At 46.1% G+C, this 13829-nt stretch overlaps 1 protein-coding gene across 1 annotated transcript in view; it reads right to left on the bottom strand.

Annotated features, from left to right (window-relative positions):
• The window catches only part of sspo (SCO-spondin), a gene marked incomplete at both ends in the record, with an annotated part of 80657 nt that extends 74083 nt beyond the window's left edge, over positions 1–6574 (bottom strand). Inside the window, 9 exons of the mRNA XM_084454546.1 lie at positions 2184–2309; positions 2452–2537; positions 2924–3082; positions 3292–3394; positions 3533–3756; positions 5130–5300; positions 5862–5944; positions 6120–6329; positions 6522–6574. Coding sequence (XP_084310672.1) covers positions 2184–2309; positions 2452–2537; positions 2924–3082; positions 3292–3394; positions 3533–3756; positions 5130–5300; positions 5862–5944; positions 6120–6329; positions 6522–6574 — 1215 coding nt within the window. The remainder of the gene's footprint in view (positions 1–2183; positions 2310–2451; positions 2538–2923; positions 3083–3291; positions 3395–3532; positions 3757–5129; positions 5301–5861; positions 5945–6119; positions 6330–6521) is intronic.
• Between the last annotated feature and the right edge of the window lie 7255 nt (positions 6575–13829).

Here is a 13829-nt window from a genome sequence, read left to right as displayed (position 1 = left end):
CAGACCAGAACATCACAGACCAGAACATCACCCCCACAGACCAGAACATCACAGACCAGAACATCACAGACCAGAACATCACCCCCACAGACCAGAACATCACAGACCAGAACATCACAGACCAGAACATCACCCCCACAGACCAGAACATCACCCCCACAGACCAGAACATCACCCCCACAGACCAGAACATCACAGACCAGAACATCACCCCCACAGACCAGAACATCACCCCCACAGACCAGAACATCACCACCCACAGACCAGAACATCACCCCCACAGACCAGAACATCACCACCCACAGACCAGAACATCACCCCCACAGACCAGAACATCACAGACCAGAACATCACCCCCACAGACCAGAATATCACAGACCAGAACATCACCCCCACAGACCAGAACATCACCACCCACAGACCAGAACATCACAGACCAGAACATCACCACCACAGACCAGAACATCACAGACCAGAACATCACCCCCACAGACCAGAACATCACCACCCACAGACCAGAACATCACAGACCAGAACATCACCCCCCACAGACCAGAACATCACAGACCAGAACATCACCCCCACAGACCAGAACACCACCCCCACAGACCAGAACATCACCCCCACAGACCAGAACATCACCCCCCACAGACCAGAACACCACCCCCACAGACCAGAACATCACAGACCAGAACATCACCACCACAGACCAGAACATCACAGACCAGAACACCACCCCCACAGACCAGAACATCACCCCCACAGACCAGAACATCACCCCCCACAGACCAGAACACCACCCCCACAGACCAGAACATCACAGACCAGAACATCACCCCCACAGACCAGAATATCACAGACCAGAACATCACCCACTGTACTTTTTGTTTTGTTTTTACTATTCTAATATTGAGTTGAGGTGTTTTAGTTACTGTATATACCCTCCTGTTTTAGTTACTGTATATACCCTCCTGTTTTAGTTACTGTATATACCCTCCTGTTTTAGTTACTGTATATACCCTCCTGTTTTAGTTACTGTATAAACCCTCCTGTTTTAGTTACTGTATACACCCTCCTGTTTTAGTTACTGTATATACCCTCCTGTTTTAGTTACTGTATATACCCTCCTGTTTTAGTTACTGTATATACCCTCCTGTTTTAGTTACTGTATATACCCTCCTGTTTTAGTTACTGTATAAACCCTCCTGTTTTAGTTACTGTATACACCCTCCTGTTTTAGTTACTGTATATACCCTCCTGTTTTAGTTACTGTATACACCCTCCTGTTTTAGTTACTGTATATACCCTCCTGTTTTAGTTACTGTATAAACCCTCCTGTTTTAGTTACTGTATATACCCTCCTGTTTAAGTTACTGTATATACCCTCCAGTGTATCTGTCCTTTTATTGTTTGCTATTGTTTGTGTATTGTTCGCTCGTCATCACTGTACATGAGGGCAACCTCAGTGCCTCTCGAGCATAAATAAAAAAGTACAGCTACACTACACTACGTGTGTGCCAGAAGCACTAGACATGAAATATCATTCTCCACGGGGGCCAATAGAGATGGAGGAAATCTGGCTATTCATTTACATATCAGGGACATCTATTTATTTACCTATCAGGGACATCTATTCATTATATATCAGGGACATCTATTCATTTACATATCAGGGACATCTATTCATTTACATATCAGGGACATCTATTCATTTACATATCAGGGGCATCTTATAGTGTTTCACAGAAGCCTCCCTTTCCAAGGAAGCATGTCATCTGTCTCTCCTGGGTCTGTATTTCTTTACAGTACATTACATTTACATTACATTAGTCATTTAGCAGACGCTTTTATCCAAAGCGACTAACAATAATTACATTTAACGTAGGAAAAGCCAATGTACTACTACTCACCAGAACTCAGAAGTGCATCTCCTTTCTAAAACAAGTGACTAAGAGCATAATCTAAAGATGAAGGCAAAGTGCCAGAATAGCAATCTAAAATACAATAGGTGTTTAAGAGGGAGGATGGTTGTAGTACTGTTCCTGCAGCGGCCCCGGGACGATACCCATGAGGTCTCCCAGGCACAGGAGCGTCGTGTCTGAGTGTCTGTGTGTGTGTGTGTGTGTGTTTGTGTATGTGTGTGTGTGTGTGTGTGGCGGTGGGGCCCCACGGGGCGCTCTCACCCGGTGATGACACTGTGCGAAGGGGCTCTCCAGCAGGGGGCGACACCTGGCCTCAGCGTCCCGGCGCAGCTGGGCGTCCCCCGCCACGTCACAGCTGTGCCCGAGCTCGGCGGCGTCGCTGCAGCCCTGACCGACCGCGGGGGACAAGAGCGCCCCAGAGATTAGGAGGGCTTCCTCAAACTAGATTATAATCTGGATTTATACTGTCGACGGTTCTCCTACTGTCTGTCCCGTAATAAGAGTCAGACAGAACGGGGGGTCCGCCTACCTCAGCCCCCTGGTCAGGCACTCGCCAGGAGTTCCCAAAGCTGGCGGCGTACTGAGACACGCGTCCGGTAACGGTGGTGAAGTCATCTGCAAAGACAGAACCGCTGGATGAAGATAATGCAGCGATGAGCCGTTGCATCTCTGCATTGTGCATATTATTATATTATAATTCATCAATGCTAAGGCTACATGATATTTAACAACAATCAAATATACTAGCTACTAGAGTTTATAAATATACTACCTACTAGAGTTTATAAATATACTACCTACTAGAGTTTATAAATATACTACCTACTAGAGTTTATAAATATACTACCTACTAGAGTTTATAAATACTCTACCTACTAGAGTTCATTAACTCTGTTATAGTTCGGAAGAAGACTGGCAGTTCGGAATAGATTTTAGATTCGGAATATTCTATCCAAGCTGAGGTTGTAAAACCAGTAAGTAATTGCATTTCGTGTCCTCACCGTCTGCGTTGTTGTTGTAGACTCCACACAGCCCCCTGGTGGTGGATAAGTGCTCTGCGGTAACCGTCAGGTAAACCGTGTTCCCCATGTCGAACTTTACCCTGACCCCGAGACCACTCTCCACAAACACAAAGTCCCCCAGCCAATGAACGCTCACGCCTGGCCAGACACACAAGGGGGGAGGGGAAGACGTGTCATTGTGTACGCTGGACAATGCAACGGTCACCATGGGGTTTACAACACGCTCAGTCATGCAATGTTAGCATCAACAAATGAGTGGGAAGGATGAAATGAAGTGAGAGTTGATCTCCTGTGTGTTGCGTATGTAAACAGACTAACAACAGCTGTTTGAGTAGCAGCAGGCCCACCATTTTGAAAGAGCGGTTCCCCCTGAGGAACTAACAGGCCGTTAAGTGTCAGGTTCCGAAGGTGAACGGACACCAGGTCAAGTCCAAGCATCATTCTCAGGGCCTGAGTGGAGGAAGCACAAACACACACACACACACACACACACACACTGTCAAGTGACTCCAACTACTGTTACTACATACATTATAAGACCTGCTGCCACAGTAGGTTCAGAGTGAGGGTGTGTGTTAGCGGCGGCACCTTGCTGCAGTCTCCGTGTCCGCCACACACGCTGCTGATGTAGACCGCCCAGGTGGCGTCGGTGGAGGACGCCAGCACGTAGGTGCAGCTGCCCTGGAAGTGGAAGTGCTTCCTGTCGAAGGTGCGGTAGTGCGCCCCGCCCCAAGTCAGGCAGGTGGCCGAGGCCTGGGGGCTCCTGGTGCTTCCCAGAAGACCCCCCCTGACCACGGGGGACGACTGGGAGTCTGGGGGGGGAGCGGGGGGGGAGAGAGGGAGAGAGGGAGAGAGGGGGGGGAGAGAGAGAGAGGGAGGGGGAGAGAGAGAGAGAGAGAGAGAGAAAGGGAGAGATAGAGAGAGAGAGGGAGGGGGAGAGAGAGGGAGAGAGAGAGAGGGAGAGAGAGAGAGAGGGAGAGAGATAGAGAGGGGGAGAGAGAGAGAGAGAGGGGGGAGGGAGAGAGAGAGGGGGAGGGAGAGAGAGGGGGTAGGAAGAGAGAGGGGGAAAGTGATGCTTAGTGATAGTTAGTATTAGTTATAGTAGATCATTAGTATTATAATTTCTGTCACAATCATCATCGTCAGCCAACTGTCAAATCTTCTAATTAACACAACGAATCGTCCTAAAAGGAAGAATGAGTTCCTGATACAGACATTAACATCATACAAATATATACTAAATATATACATGTTCAGCATCATTCTTATTGCTATTCATCAGTCTTGTAATTGGTTGGGGGGAAAACCGGCATGTGCTTTTTGAATCTGACCCTCTGTCAAGGACACCCGAAAAACAGATGTGGAGGGTTACTTGGAATATTCCTAAATTCTCACACCTCTCTTGCACCCGGGGAAAGCACCAGACTCTAAACTTGGACGTCCCACTATGAACTGACCTTAACTGTGGAGTAGAGATTTCTGCTAAAAAATATGAAACACTATAAGTTGTCAGTGGGACTTAATTTACATTTACACCTAAACAAACAAGCGCATCAAGGATTACATCATACACTGCTGTTGTTGTTGTTGTCCTTCACTGCTTCAACGTGTTCATTTGTACATACCTTACATTTACCCTCAGTATACAGGATGCAAATCAATAATCAATAGAGTAGACGATGCCAACTCTGTGCTCTCCTGTTAATTCTGTGCCCTTTTCAAACCGATTCTACGCTGGACAACAGAGATTCTACACTAGACAACAGAGATTCTACACTGGACAACAGAGATTCTACACTGGACAACAGCGAGTGGCAGCCAGAGGGGGGGGCGGGGGGCGGCGATTGGGGGTGATTGTCGGGGGCAGGTACTGACTGGGTAGGAGGGTGTAGGAGCAGGACAGGGAGGTAATGACCGGGTAGGAGGGTGTAGGGCAGGTACTGACCAGGTAGGAGGGTGTAGGGCAGGTACTGACCAGGTAGGAGGGTGTAGGGCAGGTACTGACCAGGTAGGAGGGTGTATGGCAGGTACTGACCAGGTAGGAGGGTGTAGGGCAGGTACTGACCAGGTAGGAGGGTGTAGGGCAGGTACTGACCAGGTAGGAGGGTGTATGGCAGGTACTGACCAGGTAGGAGGGTGTAGGGCAGGTACTGACCAGGTAGGAGGGTGTAGGGCAGGTACTGACCAGGTAGGAGGGTGTAGGTGCAGGACAGGCAGGTCTGGTCGGACGCGTTCCTCCAGCTCAGGCCCCACAGGCTGCTGCAGCACTGCTCCAGGGCCATCAGAGAGCTGTTATGAACCCCGGGGAAGTCCTCACAACTCCACGTAGAGAAACACTGACCCCTCACACCCACACCTGACACAGAGAGAGAGAGAGAGAGAGGGGGGGGGGGCAGGGAGAGAGAGATGGAGAGAGAGAGAGGGAGAGAAAGATAGAGGGAGAGAGAGAGATGGAGAGAGATGGAGAGAGAGAGAGAGAGGGAGAGAGAGGGAGAGAGAGGGAGAGAAAGAGAGAGGGAGAGATGGAGAGAGAGGGAGAGAGGAGGGAGAGAGAGGGAGAGATGGAGAGAGAGAGATGGAGAGAGAGAGATTGAGAGAGAGGGAGAGAAGGGCAGATGGAGAGAGAGAGGGATGGAGAGAGAGGGGGAGAGAGAGAGAGAGATGGAGGGAGAGAAAAAGAGAGAGAGGGGGAGAGAGATGGAGAGAGAGAGAGAGATGGAGGGAGAGAAAAAGAGAGAGAGAGAAAGATAGAGGGAGAGAGAGAGATGGAGAGACAGAGAGATGGAGAGAGATGTACAGATGGCAGATAAAATACTTGGAAAGAGAAATATAAGCCCCATAAAGGTTCCTCAGCAGAGCTATGGAGATTGGCTGGTGTAGCCGGTCAGCTAGCAGACTTCCTGGTTGCTGTTCTCACCCTGTGAGCAGCGAGGGCCGGTCCAGCCTTCACAGCAGCTCCTCACCGTCTGGTTCACCCTCTGGGTCTCCATCTCCGCAGGTCTGGAGCCAACCCACACAGGAGAAAGATCCTTAATACTATTCACATTCACAACCTGCACATCCACCACACCATCCATCAATCAAGCTCTTTGCCATACAGGCAAAAATCTAAATAAGTGGGTGTATATTTCATAATACATTATAATACATTTCTGGTCATAGTGGCGATTCTCACTTGTATAGGTAGCACGAGGCCTTGGGACCCTGTTGTTTATAGTACAGCGCGATGCCGTCGTCCCCCCCGTGATCGTGGCGCATTCTCTCCACATCCAGCCGCCAGCCCTGTGTGTTGAACTGGTACACCTCGGAGCAGCCCACCTCACGCTGCAAACGGGGGGACAGGATCCGCTCCACTCTCTCCTCCACGGCGTGCTCGCACCAGTGTCTGGACGGGGGTCCAATCAGGTGGGGATGGGGGGGGGGGGTCAAGCATTGGGTGAAATTATATTTGGAACGTCATCTTATAAACCAGCATATGTGGCCATTGTGGATAATCGACCGCTGTGAGGAATAACGATTATATCTGGACTAAAATGTAGCATTCTTTTAACCCCACTCAGAGCTGTCAGGTACCTACCCCATGCCCATCACCACACGCAGTCCGAGCAGAGACAGCAGAAGAGCCCTCATGGCACCCGATACGACCAACTCCTAAAAAGTCCAACACACGGAAAAAACGGTTTAGGATGTAAGTATTGAAGAACACCAAGCAGAGTTCTAACGAGACAGGAATGAAAACATACTCAGTTGGGTTTGGGTGGTTTTAGGTAGATCCAGATGGAGAATCCTTTGCTTGTGCGTCTATATAGAATATGACCACTCTTCCTGTTACCAGCTAATCCTCTTGCTCTCTCTGTCCTATTCTCCGTTCTCTCCCTGTCTGAGTCCTGACATTCTGCAGTAAGGTGATCTGGTGCTTTATGGGCGAGTGCTGGCCCCGTCACACTGTTTAAACGACGGGGCGGGGGTTTCTCAGGGCGTTTCGGTGGCATCTGACGCTCACATGATTGGACGAGAGGCCGTGGGGCACAGCTGGGAGAGCCGCCATTCGCTACCTGACCTGTGACGGAGACCCCGCCTCCTCCAATGGTACAGGACATAGCAGCATAGGTCTTGGGGCGAGGAAAGTGGGTGGGTTGAGTGTGTGTGTGTACGTGTGTGTGTGTGTGTGAAGGGGACACACACACACACGGGAGACTGGCACCTCTTCCATGGAGGGAGAGGTGTTTGTGCGGGACCTAATCCTATAAAGGGATGCGTTTAGGGGAAGATGGCGGGGGCGTTTATTCAATCAGGCATGTCAACAGCCGGGGCACAGGGGGGTTCCACCCGACCAATATCCCTGTCCTGACCCCCGACCCCGAGGCAGGGGGACTCAAACACAGCTGGCACCACAATGCACCTGGGGTGCTGCGCTGTCTGCCATCTTAACCACGCTGGGCCCAGCTCTCTGCGCTGTCTGCCATCTTAACCATGCTGGGCCCAGCTCTCTGCGCTGTCTGCCATCTTAACCACGCTGGGCCCAGCTCTCTCTGGGATGACAACGTGAGTCACTGGTTTCCGGGTGGAAAACCATTGAGGATGGTGGGTTGGTCACTCAGGTTATTCAACTTTGGGGAAACCGTTGGAGCTGTTTGCTGAGAGAACGCACACGAGGGGTCTGTGTGCTATGCAGACAACACATTAGCATACAAGCGAAGAGGGATTTGACTGATTTGAATTTATTTGATGAATTTCATCTTAAATACAATACAGCTCTGCTTAAGCAAGCCACACATCAACACATTAAAACAAAACAGGCCAGGATGACACAGTAAAGCCCTGAGGCTTATTTCCAGTGTGGTCCCTTGGAGGGGGTAGTGGGAGGGGGAGGGGGGTGGGAGCAGCAGATCTACTATACAAGACTGCACTCTAACACATACAATTACCATCAATCAATACATCAATATAAGTACTTCAATGCACCAATACTTCACTATAAAACACACTGCTAATTATATATCCAAAAAATCTGGTAGTTAAAGCCTGATGCAAATGCATGAGGGACATAAATAAATAGTATGTGATTTGTGTGATTAACTCAGTTCTGTGGAATAGTTAGTATTCTTGAAGACAGACACAAGTAGAAAATGTCGGAGAGTTTGTTTCGGGAGAGTTTGTATACCTCCGCCCACGATGCAAGTCACACAGCTTAAATCAGGTTTTCACAAAGCACTTGGTACTTGGAGGTTCCCGTGGGGATTATGCAAGTTCAAGTACCACTGCCTCGCAGGAAAAGCCCACAGCAAGACCAGAGTATGTATGGGTCTACTTTCCCACACCAACGCCAGAGTATGTATGGGTCTACTTTCAATGGCAAAATTACATGAGCTGAAGGGGAGATGGCTTCGCTCAAAGTTTTGTTTTAATTTGTGGATCCACCCCATGATTCAGATCCGCTCCAAAATGTAATTAATTTGAGTTCTTCCTTGGCCCATGCTACACCCCTCCACTGAGTCTCATGAAATTGCTCTGGTACTTTTTGCGTAATCCTACTTACTAATAACTGATGGATGATGACTGATGAAAATAATGACTAACTGAATCACTCACTCACTCAATCACTCACACACATGCCAGTGAAAACATGGCGTGCTGGGTGGAGCTACAGAAGCATTATCCCAGTTCACAGTGGGTTTGGCCCAATAGCCCAGAGAAGCATTATCCCAGTTCACAGTAGGTTTGGCCCAATAGCCCAGTCAAATAGTACTTTAGCTTAGTCTGATAACAGTGGCACACCAGTAAATAACAGGACAATGATGAACACTTCTTGTAAGGCAACATAACTTTCATTCAACATCTTTAGTTATGAAATGTTTATAAGTCACTTGCTGTATATGATATTATATAACCTCACATCTGAAATTATATTGAAATCAAAGGAAATCAAAGGGTGAAGGTCGTCCTTGCCTAATGAGGTTTATTGCATGCATTTAAACATTAATAGGAGATAGTATCATGTGACAAGGTTGAATGATAAACGTTAGCCTAGTTGATCCAGAGATAATGTGGAAAGCACATGGTGTTTTCAATTCCACTGGCGGACAAGATACTATGGGATTGGAAGTCCCATTCACTGTTCTCTAAGTAGTATAGTATACAGGGTTAGGGTTAGGGCTGTACCATTTCTAAACCTGGATATATGCTGTAGTTCAGTACTCACTGCTGCGAATAAACTAATTAATAATATCTGACTCCAAATTTGTATGCACATATACATATAACCTCTGACTTTGTGTCAGGCAAACATGCCTTGTACATTAGTATAAAATGGGGGGATGAAGACTCTGGCCTTCACAGTATGAATAGCGTGTTCCTATCCTGACATGTGTCTTATAAGTAAGTCCATATGGGACTGGGTCTGTGCTGCTGTCTGTTAACTGTGTTGAAAGTCTGTGCTGCAGTCTGTTAACTGTGTTGAAAGTCTGTGCTGAGGTCTCTTAACTGTGTCGAAAGTCTGTGCTGCAGTCTGTTAACTGTGTTGAAAGTCTGTGCTGTTGCCTGTTAACTGTGTTGAAAGTCTGTGCTGTGGTCTGTTAACTGTGTTGAAAGTCTGTGCCGTTGTCTGTTAACTGTGTTGAAAGTCTGTGTTGTTGTCTGTTAACTGTGTTGAAAGTCTGTGATGTTGTCTGTTAACTGTGTTGAAAGTCTGTGCTGCAGTCTGTTAACTGTGTTGAAAGTCTGTGCTGCTGTCCTCAGACAGGAAGAGCGTTGTTGCTCGAAACGTCACTTCTTTTTTTTTTTGTCCATAAAATAATCTAAATGGGAGCTACAGTGTGCGGACTCTTACTTTCTTTGGTACCTTTAGTTTTTAATCTGGATTTTGGGACAGCAAGAAGGCCTTGGTCAGTAGACCTAAGAGACCTCTGAGTTTGCACTGTAGCCAGGGGACATAGTAACTCGTAAATATAGTGGGGCCATTCCATGCAATGCTTTATACTGTATGTGATTAAAATAATCGTAAAATCAATCCTACAGCCAATAGGTAGCCAGTGCAGTTAGGCCAACACAGGTGTGATGTGTGACCTACGCCCTGTGTTAGTTAAAAGTCTAGCTGCTCCATTTTGGACCAACTGGAGTGGAGATACAGAGGAGTGAGTCAGGGAGGTAAACAGTGCATTACAATAGTCCAGGCGGGACGAAACAAAAGCGTGAATGATTTTTTCCAGATCTTGGGGGGATAAAACACTTTGATTTTAGAAATGTTCTCTGTGTTGAAAGTCTGTGCTGTTGTCTGTTAACTGTGTTGAAAGTCTGTGCTGTTGTCTGTTAATCGTGTTGAAAGTCTGTGCTGCTGTCTGTTAACTGTGTTGAAAGTCTGTGCTGCTGTCTCTTAACTGTGTTGAAAGTCTGTGCTGTTGTCTGTTAACTGTGTTGAAAGTCTGTGCTGCTGTCTGTTAACTGTGTTGAAAGTCTGTGCTGTTGTCTTTTAACTGTGTTGAAAGTCTGTGCTGTTGTCTTTTAACTGTGTTGAAAGTCTGTGCTGAGGTCTCTTAACTGTGTCGAAAGTCTGTGCTGCAGTCTGTTAACTGTGTTGAAAGTCTGTGCTGTTGTCTGTTAACTGTGTTGAAAGTCTGTGCTGTGGTCTGTTAACTGTGTTGAAAGTCTGTGCCGTTGTCTGTAAACTGTGTTGAAAGTCTGTGCTGTTGTCTGTTAACTGTGTTGAAAGTTTGTGCTGTGGTCTGTTAACTGTGTTGAAAGTCTGTGATGTTGTCTGTTAACTGTGTTGAAAGTCTATGCTGCAGTCTGTTAACTGTGTTGAAAGTCTGTGCTGCTGTCCTCAGACAGGAAGAGCGTTGTTGCTCGAAACGTCACTTCTTTTTTTTTTTGTCCATAAAATAATCTAAATGGGAGCTACAGTGTGCGGACTCTTACTTTCTTTGGTACCTTTAGTTTTTAATCTGGATTTTGGGACAGCAAGAAGGCCTTGGTCAGTAGACCTAAGAGACCTCTGAGTTTGCACTGTAGCCAGGGGACATAGTAACTCGTAAATATAGTGGGGCCATTCCATGCAATGCTTTATACTGTATGTGATTAAAATAATCGTAAAATCAATCCTACAGCCAATAGGTAGCCAGTGCAGTTAGGCCAACACAGGTGTGATGTGTGACCTATGCCTTGTGTTAGTTAAAAGTCTAGCTGCTCCATTTTGGACCAACTGGAGTGGAGATACAGAGGAGTGAGTCAGGGAGGTAAACAGTGCATTACAATAGTCCAGGCGGGACGAAACAAAAGCGTGAATGATTTTTTCCAGATCTTGGGGGGATAAAACACTTTGATTTTAGAAATGTTCTCTGTGTTGAAAGTCTGTGCTGTTGTCTGTTAACTGTGTTGAAAGTCTGTGCTGTTGTCTGTTAATCGTGTTGAAAGTCTGTGCTGCTGTCTGTTAACTGTGTTGAAAGTCTGTGCTGCTGTCTCTTAACTGTGTTGAAAGTCTGTGCTGTTGTCTGTTAACTGTGTTGAAAGTCTGTGCTGCTGTCTGTTAACTGTGTTGAAAGTCTGTGCTGTTGTCTTTTAACTGTGTTGAAAGTCTGTGCTGTTGTCTTTTAACTGTGTTGAAAGTCTGTGCTGAGGTCTCTTAACTGTGTCGAAAGTCTGTGCTGCAGTCTGTTAACTGTGTTGAAAGTCTGTGCTGTTGTCTGTTAACTGTGTTGAAAGTCTGTGCTGTGGTCTGTTAACTGTGTTGAAAGTCTGTGCAGTTGTCTGTTAACTGTGTTGAAAGTCTGTGCTGTTGTCTGTTAACTGTGTTGAAAGTTTGTGCTGTGGTCTGTTAACTGTGTTGAAAGTCTGTGCTGCTGTCCTCAGACAGGAAGAGCGTTGTTGCTCGAAACGTCACTTATTTTATTTTTTTGTCCATAAAATAATCTAAATGGGAGCTACAGTGTGCGGACTCTTACTTTCTTTGGTACCTTTAGTTTTTAATCTGGATTTTGGGACAGCAAGAAGGCCTTGGTCAGTAGACCTAAGAGACCTCTGAGTTTGCACTGTAGCCAGGGGACATAGTAACTCGTAAATATAGTGGGGCCATTCCATGCAATGCTTTATACTGTATGTGATTAAAATAATCGTAAAATCAATCCTACAGCCAATAGGTAGCCAGTGCAGTTAGGCCAACACAGGTGTGATGTGTGACCTACGCCCTGTGTTAGTTAAAAGTCTAGCTGCTCCATTTTGGACCAACTGGAGTGCAGATACAGAGGAGTGAGTCAGGGAGGTAAACAGTGCATTACAATAGTCCAGGCGGGACGAAACAAAAGCGTGAATGATTTTTTCCAGATCTTGGGGGGATAAAACACTTTGATTTTAGAAATGTTCTCTGTGTTGAAAGTCTGTGCTGTTGTCTGTTAACTGTGTTGAAAGTCTGTGCTGTTGTCTGTTAATCGTGTTGAAAGTCTGTGCTGCTGTCTGTTAACTGTGTTGAAAGTCTGTGCTGCTGTCTCTTAACTGTGTTGAAAGTCTGTGCTGTTGTCTGTTAAAGGACAATGCTCGTTTTTGACAACCTGGACCTTATTTACGACATATTATAAGACGTTTGACTCACCAAGATAACTTTGGTGTAGTTCGGAGGCCTGTAGAATAAATTTAAAATCCAGCGCGAGCCAGTATATCCATGTAATGGCGGTGGTGGGGGCACTGAGAATGCAGTTTCTAAAAATCTATTTTCTCCCGCGAAACAGTTGTTTTCACCAATCTGTCTTGATGAATCGCTAGTTGTGCTTACATAGAGAGCATAGGCCTGTTGTAGTATTTCACATGCCTCTGTAATATGATCTTTAGAAACGTCTTTAGACACGAAATAGCTTCCTCACTTGCTCCAGCACGCATGCGCACAGCGTGCTGGAGCAACGATTGTGCACTGTGCGCATTAGTGCTGAAGCAAGTGAGGAAGCTATTTCGTTTCGAAAGACATTTCTAAAGATCATGGCATGTGAAAACCACAACAGTTATGCTCTATGTAAGCACAACTAGCGATTCATCAAGACAGATTCATCAACGAGCATTGTCCTTAAATTGTGTTGAAAGTCTGTGCTGTTGTCTGTTAACTGTGTTGAAAGTCTGTGCTGTTGTCTTTTAACTGTGTTGAAAGTCTGTGCTGTTGTCTTTTAACTGTGTTGAAAGTCTGTGCTGTTGTCTTTTAACTGTGTTGGTTTAAATAACTTTTGACACCTTTATAGCCCCTTCCCTCAAGAGGCTTTGTCTTTTACCTGGTCGCTATTGTAAATAAGTATTTGTTCTTAATGGCTTTGTCTTGTTCAATAAAGGTTAAATTAAATAATAATAATAATAATAATAATAATCCTGCAACTCAGTAAAACATAAACCCCAAAGAACAAGACTATTCTTAACAAACGACTCATAAACGAAGCATCACAATAAGACTAAGCATGGGCATTAAAGTGTTCAAAGGAATATATTTACAGAAACAGCTTGTAATGCTAATTTCCCCTCCTGTTGGGAAGGCCCTGGGGGTGACTATACCAGACAGTGACAGCATCTGGATAGTTGTTTACTGAAGGTCAAAATCAGGTCACCCTGGTTCAGCCTACACTTTTAAAAGGAAAATCCACTCCAAATTCAAGGTTTGTAAAGTGGTCTGACGCAGAGATGGCTCTTGAGTAACCAGGTGTGTACTTGTGCCTAGCCTCGTCATGCCTACCCTGTCTGTCTGCATCTGTCTGTCTTAGTCTTTGCTGATCTGTCTCTGCATGCTTGTACCGTATTTTTAATTTTATGCATGTTTTATTGTGTCAATGTTGTCCTGTGTTGCTACTGTTGTCTATGAGCTCTGTCCTAAGTCTTATGTCTGTAAATGTAGTCTCAAGTGTGGATACCTCTGTTTTATGTG

This window comes from Borostomias antarcticus (genome assembly GCF_949987555.1).
Source record: "Borostomias antarcticus genome assembly, chromosome: 2".
Classification (NCBI taxonomy): Eukaryota; Metazoa; Chordata; class Actinopteri; order Stomiiformes; family Stomiidae; genus Borostomias; species Borostomias antarcticus.
Note: the sequence above shows the minus strand (reverse complement) of the source record. Positions and strands in the feature narration are given on the sequence as shown.